This window comes from Rhinatrema bivittatum, chromosome 1, assembly GCF_901001135.1.
Source record: "Rhinatrema bivittatum chromosome 1, aRhiBiv1.1, whole genome shotgun sequence".
Lineage (NCBI taxonomy): Eukaryota > Metazoa > Chordata > Amphibia > Gymnophiona > Rhinatrematidae > Rhinatrema > Rhinatrema bivittatum.
The window spans coordinates 242711989-242737197 of record NC_042615.1 but is presented as its reverse complement, the minus strand read 5'-3'; the positions used below and the strand labels follow the sequence as shown (position 1 = coordinate 242737197).

Here is a 25209-nt window from a genome sequence, read left to right as displayed (position 1 = left end):
AGCAGATGAAGTCAATTCAAATAGTCCTGAGTCTGTAGGTTCCGAGACAGCAGAGTGCGCTGAAGAGGATGCATATGGGAACTCACCACAGCACCACTGCGAGTGTTGCCACCAATCAAGCAACTGTAGATAGGACCACACTGTCTGGAGTAATGTGTTCATCAATAAGTGCACCTGCGCCATCAGCTTCTGAATATGACCCTCTGGCTGGAACACCCTGCCCTGCTTTAGGTCAAACCAAACACCAAGATACTGATGGATGGAGACTGCTCTTGGCCAGATTCACCGCCCAACCAAGCTCCTGCAACAAGGAAATCACCTTGTGAGACACCAGGAGGCTCTCTTCCAGAGTCTTGGCTCAAATCAGCCAGTCATCCAAGTACAGGCAGATCAGAATCCCATCCTTTATCAACTCTCCTGCCACCACAACTTTGGGAAAAAGTTCTGGGCGCAGCAGCCAAACCAAATGGCAGCGCTCGAAACTGATGATGACGTCCCAAAACCGCGAATCGCAGAAAATATTGGTGCTCTAGCCAGATGGGAATATGCAGGTATGCCTCGGACAGATCCAAGGACGTCAAACTCCCCCGACTGTCAGGCCAGTACAGAACAGTGCACTGAGCCTATTAGGTAGTCACCCGCAATACAGTCCTTCCAAGACTTGTCCCCCTTTGAAATTAGCTTCCTGGGCGCTCCATTCAAGATCAATCAATTCTTGAATGGCCTCCATAATAGGGAAAAAAACATGAGGCTTTACGCAAAGAAATCAATAGGGGATCTTTCTTTAGTTCAGACATAGATTCAGCTCCAGGTACTCCCAGCATCTTTAATGTCTGGGAAATCAGAGCTGGTAACTCATCTCTATGAAAGAATCACAACGCAGTTCTATACGGCTCCAATCCCAGAGGAATTTCTCCATCCTCCAGGGAGTAAGGATTGGCTTCATCATCTGTGCCATCTGGGTCCCTAGTGGGAAGACCAGCCACCAACCTACACGTATTTCGACGTTTTGCCTCAGCACCAAGTGTGTGGGAGTTCACCACCTGCAACTCTGACCTGGCAAGACTGGTCGGGTCTGAGGATTGCACCTGAAGAAAAAACTGAAAACCTTGAAAAACATTCCACCCAAGAAAAGGCAGAAGGATCCATGTCAAAACAAGGAGGCACTTGTGCTGTATTCATTGAACTACCTTCCCCCGCTGATGAACCAGTTAGAGGAGCTCTAAAGTCAGGCACCCCTTCTGACACGTCTTTACTTAGACCCACATCAGGCTGGGAAGAACCAGGCTTAGTAAAATCGGAGGAAGACAATTCTCCATGAGCATCTAAGCAGCGCTGACAAGTTAGAGGGAATGCCAGGCTGAAATGCCCAAATATGACAAGCAGCACAGAGGATAAGACACTTAGATTTCTTTGCTATAGGCGCCAGTCTGTCAGTAGGCTCTAGCAGGCAACTGAAAACTGTGTGTCCAGCTGTATTCGTGCTGCAAAAAATAGGCTTCCAAACTTTAGGCGTATAATCCTGTGCATCGATGAGCACCCAAAAATTGAGAGCCCTCAAGGCTGCTTAGATTGTGCATATAAGTAAGCGCACGCCTCAAATAAACGCCGCTATCAACTGGATGCACAACCAGTTGCCCAACTAAGCATCTAACTAGGTGCCTAACTGGGCACACAAAAACTGGGCGCACAACTGGACACACAGCCGGACGCACTCGCATGAAACGATGGTCCTGAAGAGGGCAGCCTAATGCGCAGGAAAAACAAACAAAAACGCCGCCATGGCCTACCATGCGGTGAACAGTGATAAGCCTAATAGCAGGGCCTAGCCAAAAAGCCTGCTCAACCCACCAGGCTGCCCATGTCCCCTAAGCTCCCCTGGAGGTGGGATGATCATCGGATCGGCGCGCCGGGCACGGAGACCAAAGAAAGGAGGAATCCCTACAAAAATTCCTTCTCTTTTTTTTTTTTGCTTTACCTGAGCTCAGCCAGTCCTGGCTGAGTACAGAATCTGTCTCCAGCTGCGGGGTGAGAGGGCATATGCAGTCACCATTACGCTCTGCTTCCTGCACCCATTTACCTTTCAGCTGTCTTTTACAGCTAAGTCCATGCCGGCTGAAAAACAGCTACCAGACCAAGGCACTCATCTGAGAGAGAATCCAATATATCACCTCAGGAATTCTCAACTGAGGGAGGGACCATAAGGTATCACCACAGGAGAGTGGGGAAAATTAATTTCTTTCTTCTTTTTTCCTTGTAAAAAAAACAAACAAACAAACAAACAAACAAACTTTAAGCAATCCCCAGTAGGGAGATGCACATCCACCATCTGCTGGAGAAGGAGAATATTGGTGGGCTGATGTCACTGCAAGAGTATATATACTGTGATGGTAGCTTTGTTCCGTCTCCATCTGCTGGTGGGGGTGCATAACCCACTTGTTCTGGATCCACCTGCCTAAATCCAAAGAAATTCCTCTTTGAAAATAAGTGTAAAGTATGCAAACTAAAGTGCCCATGAACTTTGAAATGATGTGGGCTATTTGAATATTGCCCCTTTATTAAATAACCAGGTTAATCTGCATAATTTGGCTTTTATAAACACCAGACTCTTTTGCAATATCAAGGACCAGTGTTCACCCCCAAGAGCAAGAAATAAGTCTGGTTTTCAGGATGCTCATAGTAAGTATTCATCACATATATATGCCTACTAGGATTGGAACTTCCCTTGAGCTCCAATTTGGAAAAGAAGAGTGAATAAAAATTTAAAATCCAAATCCATATGTATGGTGCAAGAACAAAGCTAATTTGCATAGCTTGGTTAATCAGAAAACCAGACCTGTTTATGTTCATTGATGACCAGAATTACAAACCTCTGTTACATAGTATGTACATACAGGCATTGCAGCAAATCAATTGTACAATTCTTCCCAAAATAAATATTCAAATTAATTAATGATCACCTTTTTATTTATTAAAATATTGTAAGAGTGAGGCTGGTTAGGTTTATTTTCCTATTAGTCAAATGAGGCATTAGTGCATAACTAACTTTCTCCTTCAAATGTACAGTGACAAACTATATAGATTATTCAAAAGATCAACTTGGTTCTCCTAGCTCAATTGCCTCCTCTAGATTCCTCAAGAATCCTATAGATTTCTTATAACTATCTAAATTCATTTTATGTCCGTTCTCTTTGTACTTTTTTTTGGGGGGGGGGGGGGGAAAGTGTTACAGCTGCATTCCTGTGTTTGAGAAACTCCTTCCCCAAGACTTAGTTTTCAGCTGTCTGGACACATCACATGAAGCACCAGCAATATGATGTTTATATGGGACTCTGATGAAGATCGGCGCAACAGTGTCCTGATTTACTTTAGGCTCAAAATAGTGACCATGGAGCAGATTTCAGAGACTATAAGCACCAATATCTCCTTCGGAATGAACTAAAAAAACTCTAAACCAAAAACAAGGGCCATGTTTGTTTATTATGACTTGTTATTGATTTCTATTGTGTTGGTATGCCAACATTGCCTTTTGGTATTATATGAAAATAGCACATTTAGAAATACCCACACCAAACTGTGGTCCCCAGGAAAAAATGTGAGAGAAATTACCCAGCTGGATGTGATCATGGAAAAACCTATCCTCAGAAGAATGGGTGTGAATTAAAGTGTACCATCCTACATCACTCCATCCCAAATAGGAAAGAGAAAATACTATTCCTTCACCAAACTTCTGATTGTTGTGCAATGATCAAACCCTAAATTCTACTTTTGTGACATTAGAGATGGCTCCATGTAAGTTTCTGAAGTATTAGCAATGAAAATCTATGTTTTCCATGGTAGGAGCACAAGATGGCGCCAGCCGTCCATTGCTCCTATCATGTGACAGGGACCGACCAATAGCACCGGTAGCCCCTGTGGCAAGTCTTGGGGGGGGGGGGGGGGTGTGTTTGTAGTTAATTAAATTTAAAGGGTTGTGATGGGGCCAAAAAAAAACCTTTTATGCTCTACCCTAATTTGCTCCATAAGACGCACAGACGCCCGGAACAGAGACAGTTTAGCACACCATATTTATTTATTTATTTATTTTTTAATTTTCCCGCTCTGAATCCTAGGTGCATCTTATGGGCAAGTGCGTCTTATGGAGCGAAAAATACGGTAGTTAAATCACAAGCGGATTGTGATACATTGCAGGAGGACCTTGTGAGACTGGAAGATTGGGCATCCAAATGGCAAATTAAATTTAATGTGGACAAGTGCAAGGTGTTACATATAGGGAAAAATAACCCTTGCTATAGTTTCACAATGTTAGGTTCCATATTAGGAGCTACCACCCAGGAAAGAGATCTAGGCATCATAGTGGATAATACTTTGAAATCATCGACTCAGTGTGCTGCAGCAGTCAAAAAAGCAAACAGAATGTTAGGAATTATTAAGAAGCGAATGGCTAACAAAACAGAAAATGGCATAATGCATCTGTATCGCTCCATGGTGAGACCATACCTTGAATACTGTGTACAATTCTGGCTGCCACATCTCAAAAAAGATATAGTTGCGATGGAGAAGGTACAGAGAATGGTGAACAAAATGATAAAGGGGATGAACAGCTCCCCTAAGAGGAAAGGCTGAAGAGGTTAGGGTTGCTCAGCTTGGAGAAGAGACGGCCGAGTGGGGATATAATAGAGGTCTTTAAAATAACACTAATATGTCTTGAACGAGTAGATATGAATCGGTTCTTTACACTTTTGGATAATAGAAGGACTCGATTCCTGCCGCTTCAACAAGAACTGGTAAAGTACCTATATAAAAAAAGAGGGAACGCTTAGGGAAAAATCGGGATACCCGCCAGGGAGAGGATACTAGATATTTGAGACTAAGCACATGAAATGAAACAAAAGAAAATAAAAAATTGAAAATCAATAAAGTATTTAAAGAATAAACACGGGAGCTATTAAAGGAGACAATCACATAGTGGTTGCCTCGGATATAGCAACCGCACATCGCCACACATCGGGGAGTTCCCTTGATAGTTGGTTGTTAATTATCTCTTGAAGACAAGGGAACGAAGTTTAATTGTTAAGTGGTTACTGGCATCAGTAGCATGGGATCTTCTTGGTGTTTGGGTACTTGCCAGGTTTGGCTTCTGTTGGAAACAGGATGCTGGACTTGATGGACCCTTAGTCTGACCCAGCGTGGCAATTTCTTATGTTTTTATTAAGCAAAGAGAAAAGGGAATATGTTTAAGCTATGATGATATGATATTTTCATTGTATAGATAAGATAAAATTTCCCTATAAGAAAGGAAAAATAAAAAAGGAGGGTATTGAATAATATGCACTCTGGAGATGCTCTGTACATTTTGTAAAACTTTTCAGTCTACTTCATGATCTAGCTGCACAAAAACAACATACCTGCTTGCCAGTAAACCCCTGGCAAATAACCTTTGTATCTTTTGTGATATAGAGATGTTTCCGTGAGGCTGCATACGAACAGTGTCTTACTCCATTCTGCGGTACTAAAAAATTACAAAATCCATGTTAATATTTCCATCTTCCCCATTATCAGCCATAATGTCTTTATTATCACAAGCAGATTTTACTGTAGAGAAATTGCAGCCATGCATACAACACATGCATTAATGCATCCATCTCCATGAACTAGATACCATGTTTCCTTTCAAAGATAAGAAGCTCAATGGAGCACTTTCCACATTTTTTTGCTTTAGAAAATAGAAGCACATTTTTATTTTTATTGTTCTTACAGTGCTTCTGTTAGCTCCATATGACAAGTTCATATACAATATACCACGGCTGTGACCTGTACAGGAGTCATCCCACTGTATTATGGGGTGATCTTTCAATAAGTTCCCCACATTTCAACAAACTCCCATTATTCTGAGATAAGTAAAATAACCGTGTATCCCTTGAGTTGGCTTTGTCCAATTAAACCATGTTTATTTATATGTTCTGTGATTTTAAGGGGGGGGGGGGGGGTTTGTTTTGTTTTTTTTAAAGAGTTTCTACAGCAGTGGTTTTCAACCCTGTCCTGGGACCCCCCCAGCCAGTCGGGTTTTCAGGATATCCACAATGAATATGCATGAGAGAAAATTTGCATACACTGCCTCCATAACATGCAAATTTTCTCTCATGCATATTCATTGTGGATATCCTGAAAACCCGACTGGCTGGGGGGGTCCCCAGGACAGGGTTGAGAACCACTGTTCTACAGTTTTCCCCGGTATAGGCTCACCTGTCTATAGTTTCCTGAATCACCCCGGAGCCCTTTTCAAAATATCAGCATTACATTGGCCACCCTTCAGTCTTTAGGTACAATTGGAGAAATTACTTACCTGATAATTTCGTTTTCCTTAGTGTAGACAGATGGACTCAGGACCAATGGGTATAGTGTACTCCTGTTAGCAGTTGGAGACGGATCAGATTTCAATATGACATCAGCCCCTAGTACATATACCCCTGCAGGAAGTGCAGCTCTTCAGTATTCTCCTCGAAAAGCATTGTGGATATATGTGTGACTGACTGATTAACTTAATAATTTGGTTAACTTGAATAACTTCATAACTTGGTTAAACGTTCAAACTTGATTAACTTGAACTGGTTGATTGACTATAGCTGGAGACCGCCAGTGTACTCGACCGGAAAGCGTCAACACCCGGCAGGGTGGATGCCCTAGGCAAATGAAAACATGGCTTACCCTTGAATTATTTGAAAAACCATGCATGATGGCAGCCAAGGGTGGGATGCTGAGTCCATCTGTTTACACTAAGGACAACGAAATTATCAGGTAAGTAATTTCTCCATTTCCTAGCGTGTAGCAGATGGACTCAGGACCAATGGGATGTATAAAAGCTACTCCCGAACCGGGTGGGAGGCTGCTCGTGACCCACTTAGTATTGCCCTTGCAAATGCCGAGTCCTCCCGAGCCTGAACGTCCAGACGGTAGAATCCGGAGAAAGTATGGATGGAGGACCATATAGCCGTCCTGCAGATCTCGGCAGGTGACAGCATTCTAGTTTCTGCCCAGGATACTGCCTGGGCTCTGGTAGAATGGGCCTTGACCTGTAGGGGTGGTGGCTTGCCAGCTTCTACGTAGGCCGCCTTGATAACTTCCTTGATCCAGCGGGCGATGGTTGCCCGCGAGGCCGCTTCCCCTTGTCTCTTTCCGCTGTGAAGGACGAAAAGGTGGTCCGTTCTTCGTTCGGGTTCCGACATTTCCAGGTATCTGGATAGGAGTCTGCCGATGTTGAGGTGACGTAGACTACAGGCTTCTTCCAAATTCTTCAAGCCATCCGTCGTTGGTAGCGAGATGGTCTGGTTGAGGTGGAAGTATGAGACCACTTTGGGGAGGAAGGAGGGAACCGTGCGTAGTTGGATGGACCCCGGGGTGAGCCTGAGGAACGGCTCACGGCAGGACAGTGCTTGTAGTTCCGAGATGCGGGAGGGCTGAACACACTGCCAGCAAGAACACCGTCTTTAAGGTTAACAGGCGGAAGGACAGGCCTCGGAGGGGTCTGAAGGCGGTTCCCGCTAGGAAGTCCAAAACGAGATTGAGATTCCACAGAGGTGGACCAATTTTGCAACCAGAGTTGAAGCCTGGCCGCTATCACTGAAGCCACTCCTCTGGCCGAAGTACAGACCAAATTACAGCCTGTGTATGCTAAAAATGCGGCAGCAGGCTCCATAACCACTTTGGAATTCCCTCCAGATTCATCAACCTCCTGAGAGAGAAGCAGACAAGATCGCACCACTAGGGCACAACAGGAAGCAATTTGTAAAGTCATTGCCACTGCCTCAAAGGTTAGCTTAAGAATAGCCTCAATCTTTCTATCATGTACATCTTTCAAGGCCACTCTACCCTCTACAGTGATAGTCGTCCATTTAGAGATGGCACATACCAGTGCATCTACTTTGGGAAAACACAAACATTCTCTCACAACCGGATCCAGGGGGTATAAGTCTTCCAATGTCCGACCCCCTTTGAAATTTGCCTCTGGGGCATCCCATTCCAGATCAATCAATTCCTGAATGGCATTCATCAGAGGGATAAAAACAAGAGGCTTTATGTAAAGAAACCACAGTGGGATTCTTCCTCGGCTCTGACATGGCATCCGAACCAGGAACACCCAGATGTTTCAAAGTCTGGGAAATCAGGGCCAGCAGTTCATCTCTATGAAAGAGCCACAACATGGTTCGATATGGTTCCAGTCCTGGAGGAATTTCCCCATTTTACATTTATTGAATTTATGGATCACCCAACACAAAAAGGTCTGGGTGATGAATAATAAAACATACAGGATCATCCTCATGAACAGTGCCATCTGGATTCCTGTAGGGAACACTGCAGAGAGCAGAGGTGTGCTCCGGTGCTTAAGCACAGGACTGGAAGAGGGAGGAGCCACCGGTCGAGGGTCCGACCTGACAGGAATGGGTGAAGCGGAGGACTGCACCTGAAGAAAGGCCTGTAAGCCTTGAAAAAAATTCCACCCAAGAAAAAAAGTAGCTGGATCCAGAATGGTCCCATAGAATTGCCCTCACCTGCGGAGGAGCCAGTCAAGGGAGAACCAAGGTCTAGTATCCCTCTAGTCAAGGCTGTAACCAACCCATCATCAGAAAAGGAGGAGCCAGGCTTAGCAAAATCCGAGGAAGACAAATCTCCCCGAATGTCTGAGCTGACGCACTGCACATATTGACAGCCTGTAAAGAGCAGCAGAGTACACACAGGAGCGTGCAAAAAAACGCCACCACAGTCTACCACACGGCATGCAAGAAAAAATCCTAACTGCGGGACCTAGCCCACTGGGGCCACTCAAGCCCGCCAGGCTGCCCAGTTCCGCAACCCCAACAGGAGCAGGAATGAATGTCGGGATGATGCACCAAGCCAGAGGGAGTCCTTCAAAAAAACAAAAACCCTCTAACAGTCTCTGCTTAAAAGTTAAACCCCCCCTTTTTTTTTTTTAATCTTTCCTGAGCTCAGCGCTTAACGGCTTATAGCGACAGTCTCTGGCTGCAGGGAAAGAGGGCATCTGCCGTCACTGCCATGCTGCCTTTCAGCTGAACATGCAGCTAAGTCCACGCTGGGAAACCTGGCTACTGAACCAAGGCATCTCTCTGAGGGATCACGGATAACACCTCAGGAATTCTCAACTGGGGGAGGGACCTTTTGATATCACCGCAGGAGAGCGGTGCTTTCTTTTCCTTAAATCAGAATTTCAAATTTCTCCTTTTAAAAAACACAAAGCAATCCCCATAAGGAGATGTATATCCACCATCTGCTGGAGACAGAGAATACTGGAGGCTGGGGTCACTGCAGGACTATATATATACTGTGACGTCAGCTTGCTCCATCTCCATCTGCTGGCAGGGGAGCATAAACCCACTGGTCCTGAGTCCATCTGTCTACATGCTAGGAAACTGCTTTTTGCATAGTTTACTACCCATTCAAGCTGCTTCCATCCTGGAGGCCTGTTAACTCTCCTGGAAAGACTTGGTTCTGATCAGTCAGTTGTTCAGATAGGGATGGACCAAAATGCCTTTTCTGCATAGTGCTGCTGTCACCACCACCATCACTTTGATGAAGATTCTTGGAGTGGTTGCGTTGAAAGTGCTTGCCCAAAATGCAGAAGTGAAGATGATCTTGATAGGACTCCCTTATTGGGATGTGAAAATATGCTTCTGCAGGTTGAGGGATATTAGGAATTCTCCTTTCCTTACGGACATGATGATGGAGTGGAGTGTTTCCGACCCTTTACAACACCAGAAGGAAAGAACAGTTCTTTTGGACTATCAAGTAAATTAAATAGGCCCTTTATCTTCTTCCCCTGTGGGGACTAGCGCAATGGACGGCAAATCCTGCAGCCTTGCCAGTATGGCTGTTATCGCCACCCTCTCCTGATGAGGAACATGGACTGTGGTGAACAAGTCTGGAGCATACCCTCCTTGGATGGGGTTCAACACCCATTGATCTGTCGTAAAGTTTATTTATTATTTATTTTATTTTTTTTTTAAATATATGCAGACATTCGATATGAGATATCACATCTGTTTACATTCAGGTACTCTAGGCATTCCCCTATCCCCAGAGGGTTTACAATGTTGAGATTACTTACCTGATAATCTCCTTTTCCTTAGTGTAGACAGATGGACTCAGAACGAATGGGTATAGTATGCTCGTGTTAGCAGTTGGAGACGGATCTGACGTCAGCACGGGTATATATACCCCCACAGGAAGCGTAGCAACTCAGTAATCTTCCTTGCAAAGGCTGTTATGGATGTGTGTACTGATGCTCAGTGAAATAGTGAAACAGGATTCCCCTGACCGATTGATATTAGCTGGAGACCGCCAGCAGTCACAACCGGAAGGCGTTGACACCGTGTAGAGTGTACGCTCTTATGTAAACAAATGACATGGCTTACCTTGAATCGGTAAAACCCATGTACACAGGCAGCTGGGCGGGATGCTGAGTCCATCTGTCTACACTAAGGAAAAGGAGATTATCAGGTAAGTAATCTCAACATTTCCTGGCGTGTAGCCAGATGGACTCAGAACGAATGGGATGTACAAAAGCTTTACTTCCAGCCTGGGCGGGAGGCTGCCTGAGGACCATGTAGTACCGCCCTCGCAAATGCAGAGTCCTCCCTGGCCTGGACGTCCAGACGGTAGAATCTGGAGAAGGTATGGAGGGAGGACCATGTCGCCGCTTTACATATTTCTGCAGGCGACAGCATCCTGGATTCTGCCCAGGATGCCGCTTGTGCTCTGGTAGAATGAGCCTTGACTTGTAGAGGCGGAGACTTCCCGGCCTCCACGTAAGCTGCTCTGATAACTTCTTTAATCCAGCGGGCGATGGTGGGCCGCGAGGCCGCTTCACCTTGCTTCTTCCCGCTGTGCAGGACGAACAGATGGTCCGTCTTTCGTACTTCTCGTGTCACTTCCAGATATCTGGACAGCAATCTGCCAATGTCGAGATGGCGTAGCAGACGCCCTTCTTCAGATTTCTTCAAACCCACCGTGGTAGGCAAGGGTATAGTTTGGTTAAGATGAAGTGAGCTCATAGCCAAACACATTAACGCTGACAAACCCGCTATAATCCTTGGAGACTTTAATCTACATGTGGACGCTTCTCCTCAATCCATCAACTGTCTAACAGTTCTCTCCTCACTCAGCCATTTGGGTTTTACTCAAATAGTCAACAGTCCTACCCACAAGGCAGGCCATACATTGGACCTCATCTTTATTAACGAAAGCTTTACCATCCACGCTAACCCCACCTGCTCGCCAGTTCCCTGGTCAGACCACAGGGTCATCTACACAACCCTTAAGATAAACAATCCACCACCTCAAGTCTCTACCAAATCCACCATCCATTTCAGGAAACCATGTTCATTAGACCTACTCAGTGAAAAGATGTCCGAAGCACTAAATCAACTAGACCTCATAGACGCAACCACAGCAACCACCTCATGGATCAATCTTAACAATAAAATTGCAGATCAAATCTGCCCAACTTCAACCAAAACCATACAACCCACATTAGACAATAGAAAACCCTGGTTTACCCCGGAACTTAAATCCCTCAAGCAATCACTAAGAAATAAAGAACAAAGCTGGAGAAAAAACCCAACCACTTCGACACATGCTATCTACAAATCCTTCCTCAACACATACAGGAACACCATCCTTAGAACAAAGAAAGAATTCTACGCAAGAAAAATCCACAACTTCATTTTCGACTCAAAGGCTCTTTTCTCCTACGTCTCCTCACTAACCAAACCTTCTCCTCCCACCATCCCAGACCACCAAGCTCTCAATAAAGCAAACGAACTCGCCAATTACTTCAAGACAAAAATCACCAACCTTACCCATTCTCTCACAAGCAACAGCCTCCCCCCAACACACCATCTCATAACCCTGCCACAACAAAATGCTAGTCTTGATTCACTTGAGCTCACCTCTTCACTGGAGATAGAAAATACCCTCAAGAAACTTAAACCATCCTCCCACCCATCAGACCCATTACCAACAAATCTCCTCATCGCCATACCGAACATCATATCAAAACCAATTGCAGAAATTATTAACACATCCCTTTCTCAAGGCTTAGTACCTAACCAGTTAAAATTGGCAATCCTCAAACCACTACTGAAAAAACCAAACGCCTCTCCATCGGACCCAGCTAACTTTCGACCTATCGCGAACCTACCTCTCATCGCCAAATTGATGGAGAAAATTGTCAACAAGCAACTGTCAGAATATCTGGAAGATCATAACATTCTATCCCCGGCTCAGTATGGCTTCCGCAAACTCCTAAACACCGAATCTCTCTTACTATCACTCACAGACACCATCCTCGTTAACCTGGAGAAAAAACAATCCTACTTGCTTGTTCTTCTAGATTTGTCAGCCGCCTTTGACACGGTTAAACACACTATACTTATAGACCAACTTGCCAATATAGGGATCAAAGGCTCAGCTCTCAGATGGTTTCAGTCCTTAAGTAACAGATTCTACAAAGTCAGGATAAACAACAAGGAATCTCATCCAGTCCTTACAGATCAAGGAGTCCCGCAAGGATCTTCACTTTCACCCACCCTCTTCAATATCTACCTCCTTCCCCTCTGCCACCTACTCTCAAACCTCAAGCTTACCCATTACCTCTATGCAGATGACATACAAATCCTTCTCCCGATTACAGAATCCCTTCAAAAAACCATCACCTACTGGAATGAATGCCTACAGCCAATTAAAGACTTACTCTCAAGCCTCAACTTAATATTGAATGCCAATAAAACAGAAATGCTCATTATCTCCAATGACCCCCTCACAATCTCATCAAGCCCCACGCAACCAAACTCAAACAGCATGTTCTCACCTGACGTCAGGGACCTTGGAGCCTGGCTAGACAACTATCTAAACCTAAAAAAGTTCAAACACACCACCACAAAGGACTGCTTTTACAAACTGCAAGTCCTCAGAAAACTAAAACCCCTCCTTTACTTCACCGACTTCAGGACAGTACTCCAATCCATTATACTATCTAAGCTAGATTACTGCAATTCCCTTCTTCTCGGTCTTCCCACTAATACCATCAAACCATTACAGATGGTACAGAAATCTGCCGCTAGAATTCTCACAAACTCTAACAAAAGAGACCATATCACCCCCAATCCTTCGTAATCTACACTGGCTTCCTATTAAACACAGGATCCTCTATAAAGTACTCACAATCGTCCACAAAGCGACATACAAACTAGCTCCTATCATGTTAAGCACTCAACTTCAACCTCATACATCTTCCAGACCAATTAGAAACACATACAAAGGCACACTTCATGCCCCTCAGGTAAAATCATCATTGAGTAAACGAGCACTTTCTTCAGCAGGCCCCCACCAGTGGAACGTGCTCCCCCCAGATCTAAGACTGGAACCAAGTCATCAGAAGTTCAAAAAAAAGCTAAAAACCTGGCTTTTCCACCAAGCCTTCCCAGACTCTTAATACTGCCCAGACGGGAGGATAAACCCAATTTATGGGATTCCTCACTGAGTTTTACTATTATGATCTTTTAACTGTACAAAGATTTTGAGTTCAAACGTTTCTCTTACTTATATTGTATTTATACTGTATCTATTATTTATTTTAATATTTCTATGTTAAATTGGCATTCTGTTCTAATGTTCCATGTAAAGCCCCTTTCTCTATTTTGGGCATACCATCGTTTTATGTAAACCGGAGTGATTTGTAGTCCTTACAAGAACTTCGGTATATAAAAATTAAAAATAAATAAAATAAATAAATAAATGAAACTGTGAAATCACCTTCGGTAGAAAGGAGGGAACCGTGCGAAAATGGATAGCCTCAGGAGCGATCCTGAGAAATGTATCCCGTCAGGACAGTGCTTGTAACTCTGAGATGCGTCGTGCTGAACATACAGCCAGCAAGAACACCATCTTCAAGGTTAGAGAACGGAGAGACAGGCCCCGAAGGGGTCTGAAGGTGGATCCCGCTAGGAAATCCAAAACAAGGTTGAGGTTCCATAAGGGCACAGGCCACTGCAGTGGCGGACGGATATGCTTGACTCCTTTCAGGAAGCGAGAAACATCTGGGTGCTTGGCGATGGTCTTGCCATCCCTCCTGGGGCCGTAGCAAGACAGCGCAGCCACCTGAACCTTGATGGAGCTGAGGGAGAGACCCTTCTGAAGTCCATCTTGCAGAAATCCAACACAATAGGGATTGTGGTCGCATGCGGATTGGCGCCATGAGTGTCGCACCATGCTTCAAATACTCTCCAGATCCTTACATAAGTGAGGGATGTGGAAAACTTGCGAGCTCAGAGGAGTGTATCTATCACGGGCTCCGAGTAACCTCTTTTCTTCAGTCTAGCCCTCTCAATGGCCAGACCGTAAGAGAGAATTGAGCTGGATCCTCGTGGAGGATGGGACCTTGACGTAGAAGGTCCCTGAGAGGAGGCAGGGGAAGAGGCTCCCCTGCCAGTAGTCTTCTCATGTCCGCGTACCAGGGTCTTCTTGGTCAGTCTGGTGCCACTAGAAGAACTAGGCCCCGGTGTTTCTGAATCTCGTGGATGATGGCGCCCAGCAGAGGCCATGGAGGAAAGGCATATAGTAGAGTCCCTGGAGGCCATGTATGAACCAGGGCATCGATTCCATGTGAGAACGGGTCGCGCTTGCGGCTGAAGTATCTGGGTACTTGAGCATTGGACTTGTCCGCCAGTAAATCCATGTCCGGAATCCCCCAGTGATCCACAATCATCTGGAAGGCTGTGAGTGACAGCTGCCACTCTCCCAGATTTAGGCTCTCTCTGCTGAGGAAGTCTGCCATGGTGTTGTCCTTCCTGGCAATGTGGACGGTGGAGATGTCCTGAAGATTCACCTCTGCCCAAGCCATCAGTGGGGCGATCTCCAGAGATACTTGTCGGCTTCTGGTTCCGCCCTGACGGTTGATGTATGTCACCGTGGTGGCGTTGTCTGACATCACTCTGACTGCTCTGTTCTTCAGTCTGTGAGCAAATCGAAGGCATGCCAATCGGACTGCCCGAGCCTTTAGACGGTTGATGTTCCACGCGGACTCTTCTCTGTTCCACCGCCCTTGTGCGGTAAGTCCTTCGCAGTGTGCACCCCAGCCGCTCAGGCTGGCATCGGTGGTGAGCAGAGTCCACGTGGGGGAGGACATCTTCGACCCCCTGCTCATGTGGTTGGACTGCAACCACCACCGTAACTGGGTCCGCACTCTGGCAGGCAGAGGCAGGTGCATGGAATAGTTCCGTAGACGGGGGCTCCAGCGAGAGAGCAGGGAGTGTTGTAAAGGTCTCATATGGGCCCTTGCCCAAGGTACCACTTCCAGGGTGGATGCCATGAGACCGAGAACCTGCAGATAATCCCAAGCTATGGGCCGACTGGTTCCCATCAAGTACTGGATACGCGTCTGGAGTTTTAACCTTCTCTTGGTAGTGAGACTGACTGTGTCTGCCTGGGTGTCGAACTGTACTCCCAGGTATTCCAGCGACTGGGCAGGCTGTAGGCAACTCTTGCTGAGGTTGATTACCCAGCCCAAGCTTTCCAAAAGGGTGATCACTCTGTCGGTTGTCCGATGGCTCTCCTCTCGTGATTTCGCCCTGATCAGCCAATTGTCTAGGTAGGGATGGACCAGAATTCCTTCCCGCCTGAGCGCCGCTGCTACCACGACGACCACCTTGGTGAAGGTCCGCGGTGACGTGGCCAACCCGAAGGGCAGAGCCCGGAATTGGAAGTGGCATCCTAGAACCTTGAAGCGTAGGTAGCGCTGATGATCCGGATGGAAAGGCGCGCTGGATCCTCCTGAACCGATCTTCCGGCAGTCGAGGTACTGGAGAAGCGCCCCATGTGCTGGCCAGTTTATCAAGGTCGCTGCCAAACAGGAAAGAGGCCTTAAAGGGCAATCTGGTGAGGCGTGTCTTTGAAGGCTCATCGGCTGACCATTTCCGGATCCAGAGCTGCCTCCTGGCAGCTACGGAGGACGAAATCCCCTTGGCTGTTGTTCGGACTAGGTCTGATGCAGCATCCGTGAGGAACGAGAGAGCTGACTTCATGTCTGCTGCTGGAGCGTTGTTTCTGACCTGTGACAAACAGGCACGCGTCACCACTGTGCAGCAGGTTGCGATCCGCAAAGATAAAGCTGCCACCTCAAGAGTCTGTTTCAGAATGGCGTCCAGTCGCCGGTCATGAGGCTCCTTGAGGGCCGTCCACCCTTCAACTGGAATGGTAGTGCGCTTGACCACAGCACTAATCAAGGCGTCCACCTAAGGGCACGCCAACAGGTCCTGGATAGCCGGTGCCAGGGGGTACATGCCTGTCAGGGCCCGACCCCCTTTGAATGAGGCCGCTGGTGCAGCCCATTCTAAATCTATCAGTTGCTGTGCTGCTTGCAGGAATGGAAAATGGCGGGCTGTAGGACGAAGACCTTCCAGCAGGGGGTTCTGTGCAGAGGGTACCGTAGCACTGGGACCTGTAATATCCAACTCCGCCAGACACTGAGACACCAGGTCGGAGAGATCCTCCTTAGGGAAGAACCGCCTCATGGTTCTGTATGGCTCAATCCCTGGGGGAAAGTTCCCCCTCGTCCGGGAGTTCGGATTCGTCCGGTGAAACCTCCTGGTCTGACTGATCTGGACTGTCCAGCGGTGGGAGGTCCCGCTCCCGATAAGGGCGTGAGGGTCCAGGAACAGGATCCGCTGGAGCCGCCACCGCAGCGGCAGCCGCCGCCACAGTCGCAGCCACCGCAGGAACAACCGGAACCGCAGGGCCTGGACGGGAAGGCGTTTGCATCTGTACAAAGGCATGAATCCCCTTAAAAAGATCCACCCAGGAAATTGAAGCAGCCTCTAATCGCCGGGGTACAAGATCCCCCGGGATTCCCAATTGGTCGAGACTGCCCGCTAAATCCGGGGTAACCCCTGGGGAACTGTCAGCAAATCGTGGCTGAGACTGGTCACATTGGGCACATAGGGAGTCTGGCTCTTCACTGTGCGTGGCTCGAAGCTGGCATGCGGAGCAGAGGCCGAGGGCTTTAATGCCGGAGGCAGGTGGCGCCCCCGCTGAAGACGCTGAGGCGTTCTGTTCCATTGAAAAGTATGCGCTGAATGAAAAGCGGCAACAATATACGCTTAGCACAACAGGCTCCCAATAATATGCGGCAGCAGTATGCGCTTAATACAACAGGCGCACAATAATAATATGCGGCAGCTATATGCGCTTAACACAACAGGCGCACAATAATATGTGGCAGCAGTATGCGCTTAATACAACAGGTGCTTAATAATAATATGCGGCAGCTATATGCGCTTAATATAACAGGCGCTTAATAATAATATGCGGCAGCTATATACGCTTAAGAGAATAAGCGCTCAGCCATATGCGGCTAACAATACACGCTCAATGATATGCAATATGCTCTCACCAATAAGCGGTTAGCAATACACGCTCAATGGTATTCAATATGCTCTCAGCAATAAGCGGTTAGCAATACTCGCTCAATGGTATTCAATATGCTCTCAGCAATAAGCGGTTAGCAATACACGCTCAATGGTATTCAATATGCGCTCAGCCATAAGCGGTTAGCAATACATGCTCAATGTTATTCAATAGCATATGCGCTTAGTCATAGACCTGCGCCTATTACGGGTGCTCAATACCTGAACAAGGCCACAAAATGGCGCCCTCCACGGCGTGCCACGCCGCCGATCCTCGGTTCCTCGGAGACCAGAAGTAAAAGACGTACGCCTTACCTGATCCTCGGCGCTTCCCGGCTGGAACCCGGGCGGTCTCCGGCTGCAGGGGGAGAGGGCAAGTACCTTCACCGCCGCGTTTGAGGATATGCACCCGCTGCCTCGTCCACGCCGGGACTGAGGCGCCTCGTATGCCTCACCCGAACCTTGCCCGGGGGCTACGTCCCTGCCGCGATTCGGCCACCGGACCGAGGACTTAAACCTCCGGGGGATCACGGAAATCACCCCGGGAAACTCTACTGGGGGAGGGACCTTAGGGTATCACCGCAGGAGTGCGGGGCTCGATGTTGTCGAGAAAAGAAAGTAGAAAGTAGTTTGGAAAACACGCTCAGCGAGCGTGCAGGCTCTCCAAACTGCTTTGGAGATGGAAATTACTGAGTTGCTATGCTTCCTGTGGGGGTATATATACCTGTGCTGACGTCAGATCCGTCTCCAACTGCTAACACGAGCATACTATACCCATTCGTTCTGAGTCCATCTGGCTACACGCCAGGAAATTTAAGTTTTGTACCTGAGGCAATGGAGAGTAAAGTGACTTGCCCAAGGTCACAAGGAGCAACAGCAGGACTCAAACCCTTGTCTCCTGGTTCATAGCCCACTGCTCTAACCACTAGGCTATTCCTCCTCCCATTCCTGGAATAATTGCCTCAAGTGATCACCCACCCATCCATCTGCAAGCGACTTACTTGCCGGGAGTAATCAACACCCGGGTGGACAGGCTCAGCAGAGTGTTCTACCCTCACGAATTGGCTCTCAATCACCAGGTGACTCTCAACATTTTTGCTCATTGGGGAACACCGACCTTGGAAGGTCCCTCGGTTTAGCCCAGTCAACATTGGATAGCGCAAGATGCCTTCCTAATTCCTTGGACGGAAGAACCACTGTATGAGTTTCCTCCGATCCCTCTTATTACCAGAACAATTCAAAACTGTATACGAGATGGAGCACAGCTGATATTCATAGCCCCGGCTTGGCCTTGTCAGCCGTGGTACACCTTCCTGCTGGACCTCTCCATCGCAGAACCCATCCCTTTACCAGATCGACCAGACCTCTTAACACAAGCAGCGGGGTCCCTTCAACACCTGATGCACTCCTCCCTGCATTTTACAGCATGGAGGTTGTGCGGCTCCTCCTTGTGGAACAAAGGATATCCTTAGAAGCACAGGAGGTCATGTTACACTCCAGAAAATCATCCACTAGACGAAGTTACCGGTTCAAGTGGAATAGATATTCGGCTTGGTGTACTTCGAAGGGACTGCTACCCTTGGACTGTGCGCCCGAAGCCCTGCTTGACTACCTCCACACTTTGTACAAGGAAGGGCTGGCTACGGCATCTGTGCATGGCCATTGCAGCATATCATAGACCACATCGGGGCAATTCAATTTCGTTCTATCCGTTGGTTGCCAGGTTCATCAAGGGATTACTTCAACTGTGACCACCAATTGCTAAGCCTCCGGTGCTATGGAACCTTAACCTAGTCCTAGATTAGCTAATGCTTTCGCCCTTTGAACCACTGGACTCAGCCCACATGAAATACCTCACATGGAATGTCGTGTTTCTAGTTGCAGTAACTTCGGCACGCCGAGTAGTGAACTACAAGCCCTGGTCCATTATAGTCCCTATCTTCAATTTTATCATCACCTGCACTATCAACTTCTGAATATAAGCTTCCAGCAGGAAAACCCTGCCCTGCTTCGTGTCGAACCTAACATTGAAATACTCTTGCAACTGAGAAGGCTGAAGACTGCTCTTGGCCAGGTTCATCACCCAGCTGAGTTCCTGCAACAGGGAAATCACCTTGCAAGTCACCTGGCGGCTCTCTTCCAGAGACTTGCCCCGAATCAGCTAGTCATCCAAATATGGGTGAACCAGGATCCTAGTTCCTCTCAACTCTGCTGTAACCACACCATAACCTTGGAAAAGGTTCTGGGTGCAATGGCCAGATCAAAATCCAGCACCCAAAACTGATAATGGCATCCCAAAACCACGAATCGCAGAAAACGTTGGTGCTCAAGTCAGATAGGAATACACAGGTATGCCTCGGACAGGTCCAAGGTCAGAAATTCCCCCGACTGCACAGCCATTATCCCTGAGCGCAATGTTTTCATGCGAAAATGAGTCACCCGCAAATGATAGTTCACCCTTTTGAGGTCCAGGATGGGACGAAAGAAGCCCTCCTTCTTGGGAACAATGAAATATTGACCCATATTTTCTTGAGACATAGGCACTAGAACCACAGCCCTCAGACTGAGGAGCCTTGACAATGTACACTCCACTGCCTGCTTCTTCTGCAGGGACTGGCAGGGATACACCATGAATGCATCCCACGGAACACAAACTCCAGTGCATACTCCTCTCGTATCACCTCCAGGACCCACTGGTCCGAAGTTATTTTGATCTACCTCTGCTAAAAGAGAGAGAGTGGCAACCCCCCCCCCCCCCCCCCCCCCCCCCCATCTCCTGATCCTAGGGGTGGGTTGCCAAACCTTCACTAGGAGAAATCGGGAGGTTCCACTACCTGAGTCCGCACCGCGTCTGAGCTGTCTGGGATAAAAAGAACTGAGACCTACCGAAAGTTCAAGTCCTTTGAAAGGTCGCTCCTCTGTAGGGTCAAAAACGCTTGGATCCCCTGACATGACCTCTCATGCCAAAGGAATGCAACATCTGCTTATCATCTGGCAATCTAAGAAGCAGGGATTCGCCCCACTTACTGGCCAGTTTATCCAACTTGCTCCCAAACAAAAGCAAGCTTTTACAGGGCAATTTCATAAGGTTAGCCTTGCAGATCACAACAGCCAACCAATTTCTCAGCCATATCCGACATCTGCCTGCTATTACCCAAACTCCCTCCCCCCCCCAGCTGAGGTGTGGACCAAAACACAAGACCACATCTGCCAAAAAGGCGGCTGCTGGCTCCATAAAACTGCTCTGGAATTCAGTCCGAATTCATCAACCTCCTGAGAGAGAAATAATTAAGAGCGAACTACCAGGGAACAACATGAAGCTATCAAATGCTTGCTTAAGGATGGCCTCAATCCTTCTATCATGCACATCCTGCAAGGCCGCTCTTCCCTCCATGGGGATAGTCTTCCGCTTGGATACAGCACAGACAAGCGCGTCCACTTTCAGAAAACACAAAGATTCTCTCACCATTGGATCTAGGGGGTTCAGGCTTTCCAAAACCCGACCCCCTTTGAAATTAGTTCCAGGGCGCCCCACTCAAGATCAATCAATTCTTGAATGGCCTCCATATAAGGGAAAAAATAAGAGGCTTTACACAAAGAAACCAAAATGGGATTTTTCTTTGGCTCCAACATGGAATCTGCCCCAGGTACTCCCAGCATCTTTAAGCAGAGCAGGTAGCTCATCTCTATGAAAGAACCGCAATACAGTTCTATACGGTTCCAGTCCCGGAGGAATTTCCCCATCCTCCAGTCAGGATCAGCCTCATCATCTGTGCCATCCAGATTCCTATTGGAAGGACCTGATGCCCATCTAGGTGTACTTCGGCGTTTAACAGTAGAACAGGGTGAGTGAGAGGTCACCACCTGCAACTCTGACCTGGCAGGATAGGACAGGGCTGAGGACTGCGCCTGAAGAAAGGATTGCAATCCTTAAAGAGAATTCTACCCAAAAAAAGACAGAAGGATCCATGCCAGAACCAGAAGGCACCTGTGCTATGCCCACTGAGCTACCTCCTGACAGCTCTACTCAGGCCATCTTTAGGCTGGGAAGAACCAGGCTTAGTAAAATCAGAGGAAGACAATTCTCCCTTAGCCTTTAAGCAGCCCTGGCATAAGTTAGAGGGCATGCCAACCTGAGATGCCCGAATATGACAGCCGGCACAGAGGGAAAGGCAAGTAGGTTTCTTAGCTACAGGTACCATCAGGCTGTCAGTACACGTAACAGGTGACTGAAGGTGTGCGTCCAGCATCCAAAATTTAGGCGCCCCAACACTAAGTGTCGCAAAGCCAGTCATCACAAACTTAAGCACACAATACACCTAAATTGTGCACACAGACAAGCACATGCCTAACACGGAAGCCGCTATCACCTGGCCACCCAAACATCCGACTGAGCGCTCAAAAACTGGGCCCACAACCTGGACGCACAGCTAGACACACTTGCACACACTGACAATCCTTAAGAGGGCAGCCTAACACGCAGGAAAAAGCGCACCTAGGTCTACCACGCGGCATACAGATAAAAGCCTAACAGCGGGACCTAGCCCACATGGGCTGCTCAACCCTCCAGGTTGCCCGCGTCTCTTAATCTCCCTCGAGGTCGGGAATGAACATCGGAATTGAACACCGTGCACGGAGAACCAAAGGAAGGGGGTGGTCTTACTAACAACCCTTCTCTGCCTCTGTTTTTCTTTTTTTAAGCCTTACCTGAGCTCAACCCTTCCCATCTGAGTACAGAGACAGTCTTCAGTTGCGGAGGGGGGGGGGGGGCCCATATACCTTCACCGCCACGCTCAGCTTCCTGCACCTGCTGCCTTTCAGCTGTTTTAAACAGCTCAGTCCACGCCGGCTGAGAGGACCATCTACCAGACCAAGGCACTCATCTGATGGACCACAGAAATCACCTCAGTAATTCTCAACTAGGGGAGGGACCATTTGGGATCACCGCAGGAGAGCGGGCAAATTAAATTTGCTTTTATTTCTTCTTCTAAAATTGAAGCAATCCCCATAGGGAGATGCACGTCCACCATCTGCTGGAGATGGAGATCACTGGCAGGCTGGGGTCACTGAAGTGTTTCCTATTGGCTGAGTATTGAAATGGTTATCTGGTATCAAGTTTTTGCTAGTATGTTCACAGTTGGCTTTTGAAGGGAATACTGGCAGGCTGTCACTTCAGGAGTATATATATGGTGATGTCAGCTTTGCTCCATCTCCAACTACTGGTTGAGGTGCATAACCCACTGGTTCTGGAGTCATCTGACTAGACACTAAGAAATAAATAAATGTCTCAACATCTTCCTCCATAAACTCACAAGTAATGAATTCATTTAGTCTTTCTGCTATGGACTTGACTTTCATAAGTGTTCTTTTAACCTCTCGATCATCTAACAGTCCAATCGACTCCCTCACAGCTTCCTGCTTCAGATAGATTTGAAAAGGTTTTTTTTGAGTTTGCCTTTATGACCAGTTTCTTTTCAAATTTCCTTTTTCCTGCCTATTTTCTTCAGATAGATCCTCTATTTTTTAAGAAGTTCTTTTGCATAAAATAGCCACTTTCATCAAACTTTTTAACTATGAGGCAATCGTTTGGCCTTCCTTCCGCCTTTAATGTGTGGAATACATCTGCTCTGGGCTTCCAAGATGGTAATTTTAAACAATGTCCATGCCTGATGTAAACTCTTAACCTTTCCAGTTGCACATTTTAGTCTTTTTTTCCATTTTCCTCATTTTATCAAAATTTCCCTTTTGAAAGCAAAATGCTAAAGCAGTAGTTTTCCTTAATGTCCTCTCTCCAGTTATTAAGTCAAACTTGATCACGTTATGATCACTGTTGTGAAGCAGCCCCACTATCATTACCTATCCTACAAAATCTTGCAAATAGCTCTCCTCCTCATCAGTTCCTGATGCATCTGCTCCATGAAACAGTCAATTTATTTAATCTAGAAACTTTACCACACAGCTTCCCTAATATATTACTTTATGTTGCACCTTTTACCCCTCAAATCAGAAACATACATGTTTTCATAATAATTCCTAGAGATCTCTAGTAAGTCTACTTCACTAGGTGAACCCCTGGTGCAGCTGCACTGGCTGTCTCACCCTCCTCCACTGCTGCTGACACTGATTTAATTATCTGTATATTAAAACTGTGCACTGAAATCCAGCACAGTTTCTTAATGCACAGATTCATTTTTTTTTTACTCCTGATGCAGTAATCTAATCATAAACAAATGCATCGGGAGTTAAAATAGGTATTTGAAGATTGCATTCAGCACAGAGGGAAGGAGCCACCACTGGAATAGTCAGGCTGATGACAGCTGCCACCATTTAGCCAGATAAATACGACTTAACAGATTTAAGTGGCTGAAGTTGCTAATTACTTGTATAAGTATTTACTTAGCCATTTAAGTGGCAATAGCTAACTTTGACCACTTACCCAGCTATCTGGCTGACCTCAGGAAAAAAAAATTTTTCCCTAATCCACTGGCAGATAGCAATGCTGGAAACTTTACTCCACCTCTAACAAGGCATAAACCCCTAGATTCATAAAAATGCTATAACTTTCACATGGATAACGCCAGCGATAAGAAAAAGGGGTGTGGCTATAATTTTAGAATTACCGCACAGGTAGTTATCACAGGGTGCGTTAAAGTTTTCGCACCCCACGATACTTGTACTTAGCTACTCGCGAAGTGCCCCATCAGGCAGAGAGATATACATTGATAAATCATATCCGTTATGGCATTATCATGGGCATTAATGCCATAACGCATTTTGATGAAGGACCCTGAAACTTTCCAGCATTAAAAAGGTGTGTATTCAGCCACCTCATTCTCTCTGCATTGTGAAGGTATACTTAATGCTCTCATTAGCGACGAATTTCAACCAAGCCAATGCAATACTGTGCACGCTGCCAAGCACACTGCTTAACTCGCGGTTGGATGCAGGTTCTGGATGCACTTCCACAACCCCTTGCTCTATAAGGGGATTAGCACATCCAAAACGTGTGCTCCCCCCCCCCCCCCTCGCAAAAGCAAGTGTTAATTTCTGAGCAGTCCAAAAAGTGTACAGAAAAGCAGAAAAATACTTCTCTGTACTTCCTGCGACTTAATATCGTGGAGATATTAATTCTGAGGATCAAAATGGACCAGAACTTTAATAAAAAAAAAATTAAAAAAAAAAAGCATGCCAGTGGTCAAGTTAGGAAAAAGGACACAATTAATGAGCATCCATTTTCCTAACCCATTGACAGCCACCTTTCTTGGGCACCCGCTGTTGGAGTCACAAGGGGCACACATCTGTACCTAGTACCTCCTTTTTTAGCGCAACCCCTCATTGAAATATTCAATCACATACCCAAGAGAGGTGGCTAGACAAGCCTTAGGAAAGCAGGCGCTCAACACAGGGCGCCCATTTTCTGCACGGATTTATTGAATCGGCCAGAATGCAAAAGCGGTAATCTGCCTGCCCGCACATTTTTGAACTTAAAACTCCTTGCTGCATCACCTTAAGGTTAACGCTCACAAAACTAGCGTTCAAAAGTAGGTAAACGTGTGCGTTCGGCTGATTGCACTTTTCTGCATCAGCCTGTCAGTTTATGAAGCCATAAAGGAAAAACGAGTAACATGCTGACAAAAAAAAAAAATCAAAGGCAGGGCATAAATCCAAGTTATACATGAGAAAATCGTTTTAAGTTTGCAAATAAATTCACCACTTTATTCTCAAACTAATTAAA

At 46.7% G+C, this 25209-nt stretch overlaps 1 protein-coding gene across 1 annotated transcript in view; it reads right to left on the bottom strand.

Annotated features, from left to right (window-relative positions):
- Positions 1 to 25209, bottom strand: part of SUCLG1 (succinate-CoA ligase alpha subunit) — a 178027-nt gene that overhangs the window by 152139 nt on the left and 679 nt on the right. The window contains exon 2 of the mRNA XM_029593343.1: positions 5409 to 5512. Coding sequence (XP_029449203.1) covers positions 5409 to 5512 — 104 coding nt within the window. The remainder of the gene's footprint in view (positions 1 to 5408; positions 5513 to 25209) is intronic.